The 7,189-nt window shown below is 36.7% G+C and overlaps 1 protein-coding gene across 1 annotated transcript; it reads right to left on the bottom strand.

Moving 5' to 3' along the window:
• Positions 1-2,571: 2,571 nt before the first annotated feature.
• Positions 2,572-5,039, bottom strand: LOC139744059 (uncharacterized). Its single transcript, XM_071654514.1, has 3 exons — positions 4,932-5,039; positions 3,309-3,586; positions 2,572-2,801 (listed from the first exon to the last, which is right to left on the bottom strand). The coding sequence occupies exons 2-3, from the start codon at positions 3,571-3,573 to the stop codon at positions 2,572-2,574; spliced, it is 495 nt and encodes a 164-aa protein (XP_071510615.1). The 5' UTR covers positions 3,574-3,586; positions 4,932-5,039.
• Positions 5,040-7,189: the final 2,150 nt, after the last annotated feature.

The following is a 7,189-nucleotide window of genomic DNA, read 5'->3' on the forward strand; positions in this document are numbered from 1 at the left end:
ACCTGTTCAAACTACTATATAAAACACGTATGTGTTCTGAATGGTCATTAATATAATGATACGATCTAACGAAATACGTTATTGCTGTCTCATTACATTCAAAGTGCGTCAAGATTTGTAATATGATTTGATATCTAACATAACACATTCAACATATCAAGAAAAAAGATTACATTCGAAACTTACGTATTGATAATTCTAACATTGATTTCATTGCGATTCACAAATTCGTAATATTCGATTCACCAAATGTCAAGTATAGCGTAATTTCTGAATTACATAATGTGCACGTGAGTCAGAAACAAAGCTTGTGACGTCATATCAGGCGAAATTATCCACGCAGAAATGTGACATCAACCGTTGGATCCTCGACTGTTATAAATCCAAAGTACTCCTGATTACTTTTCACATTATTAATATATTATGTCAAACAAAAGGAGCTGTAACAATCCACTTCCATGTAATGTATCAACATACAAACGCATAGAATATAGCTACCGAAATGAAATCAAAATAATTATGATTTGCAGCACTTCGTTCTGATACGAGCAAAATCAAAGTTGTATATTTCCACTACCATAATATGACGGCCTCGAGTCTGAGTGCTGATTCGTCAGCGATATACACTCATAAGACAGCCAGTTTTAGAACCCGCAAAGACGTGCTAGACCACGGGGCTGAATCCATCAAAGACGACAGAACACAAATCGTGGTGTAACCTGCGTGCTCTATCATACTAATTAAGAAAGTGTGTCCCCCCCCCCCAAAAAAAAAAAAAATAAAATAAAATAAAATAAAATAAATAAATAAATAAATAAAAAAATAAAAAAATAAAAAAATAAAAATAAAAATAAAAATAAATAAATAAATAAATGAATAATAATAATGATAATGTTTACCCAATCATTTTTTCTTCTTCCTTGGCTTAATTTCGCCACTTCATTGACATCTGCACAGCCGACTCTTGGGTGTTTCACAAACGCACACATGCCCGGGGTCGTAAAAGACACAGATTGTCTTAGAAGCTTGGCAATACGTCGCTGCATTGGTGACCATCGGACTTTGAGGTTTAATGATTGGGAGTGGCTATTCAATCTACTCTTAAGGTCCGCATCCGCAAGAAGCCAACCATATCTACATAAACCCGAGACAAGGTGCGACTCCAGAAAACATTAATTTGTATTGATTGAAGTGATCTTTGAAGAGTTAAACGATGTAAGTGATCTCTTTTAGAAAATAAGTACAAACTTATCAAAACAATAATTCAATTCCGTGAGTTAAGTAACTTCAACAGCTGTACATGGATGTTACCATGTTGATACTGATAATGATATCAATATAAATAATACATAAAGTAATAATGATAATAACAATGATAATAAAATAATCAAATTCACAATAGCATTATGAGAGTCTGTAGTTTACTGATTGTCAATTTTGCTAATGATTTGGGAGAGAGCACACCTGGCTTGTCATACGCGATATATCGCCATCTTGAAGTGCGCAAGAACTCTCGGTACTTTACATGTCATTTAACAACGTAACACACCTCTTCCACCCAATAGAGCCAAACCTTCAAAAACAACACTAAACACAAAACACAACAATTGTGGGTCTTCGGTCTGTCACTCAATAAATCTAAAGGGGAAATTTTGATGACAATTAACGTTTGGTTGGAGTTAAAATTCTCGTCGGCACACCCCTGACTTAACTTTCATTTTCTAGCCCCACTTGCTCACAAAGAGTCATCACATATACACACAGTTGGAAATCGGTAGTTTCATATTCGTTATTACATCCCCTCTATACGCATCGTCTTTGTGATAAGGGAGAGGTCGGTGGTTCGGAATATACAAGTGCACGATTTTATGGACCTATATATCCATTAGTTTCTTTCAGGGGGTCATCAAGCAGGAGGGAGCTATTGCGATTGCTAGTCACAACCTCTCTTCGAACCTCTCTTCCTCAAATGTTGCCTTTTTAGCGAGGATTCTCAACGGTCTTTAACATAGATTTATCTCGTTCTGGGCTTATCTTCTTAGTCTTTATTATGAAACTACCACTTGGGACTGATTTAAATAATGAAATTCATTTCAAGATTCACACATAAGCAGCTCCATGATTAGGTGAAACGACATTAGGGTACTCTCTGTCACAGAATACATTTCTACAGTGAAGTGAAACGTATAATCGTCTCATTTTCCGCTGACGAATATCTAACATAAGACCAAACGAGGTATGTGTTATGGCTGTCATATTCTCTATGATAATATATTGCTCTTCAAATTGGGATTCAAGTGTCATCGATTATGACATCTACATATCTCACCAAATAAAACGTCCTCTCTGTTTCGAATGACAGGTATTTTTCACGATATTCTACTCTCCCGTACACGATATTATAAAGGTATTCACAGACTATAATATAATGCTTCGTCATCCAAAGGCAAAATGAAAGAAAATGTTACACTGCGTCAACATTTTGAATAGCTTATTCAGTCTCGTAAAACAACGATAATATATCGGTGGATAAGGGTCTCAATAAGAAAGTATATTGCCCGCTTTGTGCCGTCACGACGTCATCAGCCATCTGACCAATAGGCATAGAAGGATGGGGAAAACAGTCGCTGATTGGTTCTTCGCGTTCGAGCACAGGCCATCCGCACAGCACGTGATGCAAATGCCAGTTTCGTTCTGATTATCGTTCGTACACGAGTTTGTGTGGCCCACAAGGCTGTATGAAACATCGGTGGAGTTGGATTCTTCGCAAATTGCCATCACATTCACCACGGTGCTTTCCTCTGGAGAAGTGAGAGAAAATTTAAAATGTAAACACGGATAGCAATACGACTTGCATACTTTCTTCTCTCAAGTAATCAAGACATGTAAGAATTCACACAAATAACTTCAGAAGACAATGATTTTACGATGTTGTTGGGATCTTATGTCATTTAATTTCCTAATATGTTGGTAAAGTCACTAATGACACAAGAATTGACAACTGCAAAACATCATTAAAGCCATCGAATAGTGCAAGTCTATTACTCTAACATTTTTTTTCCATTTTCAGAAATACACCAATGAACATGATATTATTATCATGTATATAATTATTTACATATATTTATATACTAGTAATATACCACCACATAAAGACTGCCAGATGTCCTCATATTTTTTTTTCATCGGTTCGTCTGTCATGTATAAACTTTCCCTCCTCCTCTTTGGCTTTCTACTCCAAATTAGTTACGAGGACATGGATGAGGATATCGACCTCAGGTCGTTGACCTCGCATTGCGAAAACCCACCTGTCCACCACAGCGACGTCGAGCAGGACTGCTCCTCTTCCTCGACCTCGCAGACGTTCTCGGCAAGTCGCTTTACCAGCGGCTCGGGCACGGGCGGGCACGGGGGAGGCCGCAGTAGCTTGCCCTTTCCGCCGTTATTGCATAGGTTTTCCTTGCAACATATAGTACACGTGAGTTTCCCTTCCGTTTGGTTGCAAAAGGGCGTTCTGTCCAGCGACTCCCTGGGGCACTCCGACACGAACCCGCAATAACGTGACATGGTCATCTCACTGTATAAACTACCTGTGTGTAGAAACCATTAAGAAAGATGAGTAGACAGAGGAAATTAGCTACCCCAAAACTAGTTTGTTTGTTTTTCAACAAGAAAACAAACCAACCAAACAAAAAGTTTGATAGCAAAACGAGGTAAGCTTCATTTTCATACATTTTAATGTCAGTCCAAATAGAGATAGAGCAAAGTGAAACCTTTCCAAAAAATAATTCGCCTGTTGAATAACAAGAAATACGCACAATGTCCCATATTTTCTTCTTTATAGCGGCTTCAATTGCAAAATCTCAAAATCACAAGAAAGGAGATGATTCGTTTTGCGATCAATCTCTTCAAATACTGCCTCTACAAGCACAATTCATTCACCTGAATGAAGAGTTTGTTCGCAAAAACCGATAAGTCCATATTTGCAAAATGGAGATATTTGCGATTAAAGGTCAAGAAAAATAAAGAGACTAATAAGAAATTCTTTGATTCTTTAAACCATAACTTCAAAAATGTACCTTTATATGTAGTGACCAATTTATCATTTAAAATGTATTATTTTGTACTTTATGACAGAGACCATACTTCTCTATCTACAAAATCTACAAAAATGGACTTATCAGTTTTTGCGAACAAACTCTTCGATTGTTACAGCATTATTAGAGTGCTCTGAAATAAAAGAAGAAGAGTAGAAAACAGAAGGATTTACTTACAATTCTTGCTATGCCTGCATTGAGGTCATAGATTGGGCAGATTGATCACTGTACAATACATTCTGACTCGGTTTTACGGAAGACCATTAAATTCATTACATTAAAAATCTATTTCCGTGTTTTTAAAGAAATTTATCTAAACACAAAAGAATACATAAATACCATTTGCATGTCATATTGATTTTCATTTTCATTCATCGCCTTTTCTGAAGCTTTTTCATAAACAAAGTTTGCAAAGAAAAATCATGCACAAGATAATGAAGCAACGGGTACGTTCTTATTTCGTGAGGCAAATTATCAAAATATAATACGGGCTTATCGTGATTACAGCCAAACATAAAGTGTGATTTCAATTGTGGAATGTTTTAATGGGGTTGAGGGGGCTCCAACAAGGAGCAAAACTTGAAAGTGTGGCAACTCAGGAACAAACGTTTAAATCATTTACTTTTATGTAGGAAAAGGTGCAGATGCATGTGCATGAGGGGCATATAATCTAAATATACATTACATTAGAACGAATATGAATAATCTCTAAAATCATCATGATGTGATCGTAAAGAATCCTCTGCCTTTTGACATTCTCGAATATGCACCCTTCACACCAAGGGACTACCAATGCTCTAGTGTAAACAGCGCCACCAACCCATGGCCAAGGACCTACCTTTCCAAGAGGTCTGTATTACGCATGCGTCGAATTCGCTGTTACACTCTCGTTGTTCTGGCGTTTGACATTGACTCTCAGAGTTGCAGTGGTAGCAGCTTAATGCATCTGAACATTAAGTGAGAGAAAAAGAGAGAGGGAGAAAGAATGAGTGAGTTGTTATCATACTTTGTAATGCCTACATAAGATACATAATTATGACACGTGGAATCATTTTTGCTTCCAATCCTCTTGATATAAGAGAAATTGATAGACGGAGGGAGAATATGTCATCACGTGTAAAACCACACAAATATAACGATTTAGACACAGACAAAAACAATCAAAGAAACAGAGGTATTTTCTAAGAGTCCTACTTCTTAGAGGTGAAAGGCAAAAATAGTTGGAGATAGGCAAATGTACGTTAAAACCTGACTCCACGTGTTCAAAAATTTTACCACGATTATGGGTAACACAGCGCTGTAATTTTGTACAGAAGTGTCCAACATGTACAGATAGGAAAAATAAACTAGACAGCACAAAATGATGATAATATCATATATATCTCTTATGATATATACAATGATATTACATATGTTATGTTTGTAAAGTGTGAATTTTTGTTCAAAATGGATGTATAGTTGAGATATGGGCCATTAAAGTACTATAGTAATGTAAATGTTCGATAACATTGGTATATTATAATACAATAAAGTGCCTTTTCATGATAACCTCATGATGGCCCATATATCTGTTACAATCTTCAGAAACCCACATCAACATAAGTATAAGATATGCGCTGCTTTTGGTATAATCTTCAGAGCACGTTTTGCCGGCGGGAAGCAGTCTGGATCTCGATGTCCTCGAACACACTCATCAATGACAAAACAAAGAAAACGGACGCGTATTTGCGCTCATTGATCCGCACTACCTGTAATGAAGCCCGACAGCCTAAAAGCACAATGTTGCTACCCCTCCCCCGACAAACATACATTCCTATACGCAGTGTAAAGGCAGGATGAGTGTAGAATATGCACAATGAAATTATGCAGATATGCGTTAAGTACAAGCGTTTGCAAGACAGTATGCGTATATATGCGTGTATACACTTTTACTCAATCTACATGCATAACCATGAAAGTGTGTTTTTTATGCAAACATGCTGCCATATTTATGTGTGTATGTCATATATGCTTGCTTGTTTGTTTCTTTGTTTGTTTTTCTGCTTAAGGCATACATGTTTGGTGACAAAATATATAAAAATCCAAAACAATGCAATTAAGATAATTCCCTTTGTGACGTCATTCACTCCCTCTCTCTGTCCCACCCCTTTACGCATTGCTTCTCCATAAATTCTTACACAACTTGCATTTCATTAAAAAAAGTGCGACATTGCATTAGCGATATGTATAAACCTGGTATCAGTTGATGGGTAGCCCCATTGTATAAGGAGGCAAATGCTGAACGTACATGACACTTGACATATGGTTGGTGAAATGAATTGATCGGAGTGTGCTATGCTGTTAGTCGCTCGCCATGACAATGAATGAATGCGGCCATGCGTAGTTCAGGGCCACTGTGAAGGAACGCCATGGACAATGATCGCTTCATGTAATGAGTGAAATAATGGGAATTGCAGATATTGAAAAGCGTATTACACAGCGTTTGGTATAATCCCCCATACTCCCCCTCTCTCTCAGTCTATCTCTTCTGATTTCGTTACTGAGCTAGGGTGATCTGTTACAATTCGCACAACTTGTTGTTTCGCCATTTTTTTAAGCCAGATATTTCGTCGTTCTATTTAAAATTAAAGAAAATTGTAGTTGCCAGGAAATACTGTAGAGCTTGTAAAGAGTCAGAGAACTGTTGAGAGATGTTACAAAAGCAATTCAAGACCCACCATTTGAATAATGAGTAAAGGGTATACTAACATCCTACTTTCTGTATAGATGAATTAAGAAAGGTCCATTTGAAGGAAAAAAAAGTTAATTGACATTACATTTACTATATAAAATGAAATATGAAAAGTAGTTACCTTGGTAGTACAGTTTGCCCACATAGCGAAATCAAAAGATCTTAATTTGCAACGGGGCCTACATGTATTTTGTGGTGACATCATCACATGTAGATATAGGCCAACATAGAATGAGAACAGCAAAATATACACTTCAAGAGATAATCATGCGATGTTTCATCATGAATAAACCGTAAAATAAACAGGTGTAATTCTTTTTTTTTCTACTTTGACTCAACTTTTATATTGTAACATTGCAGT

This window comes from Diadema antillarum, unplaced genomic scaffold (assembly GCF_040938485.1).
Source record: "Diadema antillarum isolate AM-2024a unplaced genomic scaffold, OU_Dant_1.0 seq00001133_RagTag, whole genome shotgun sequence".
Classification (NCBI taxonomy): Eukaryota; Metazoa; Echinodermata; class Echinoidea; order Diadematoida; family Diadematidae; genus Diadema; species Diadema antillarum.

What these genes read in the sequence shown, in the direction of transcription:
- LOC139744059 (XM_071654514.1), bottom strand. Translation starts at nt 3,573, where the DNA reads ATGACCATGTCACGTTATTGCGGGTTCGTGTCGGAGTGCCCCAGGGAG. An exon ending in GACGTCGCTGTGGTGGACAG is followed by an intron (nt 2,802 to 3,308) that starts GTGGGTTTTCGC and finishes TCACTTCTCCAG; the next exon opens with AGGAAAGCACCGTGGTGAAT.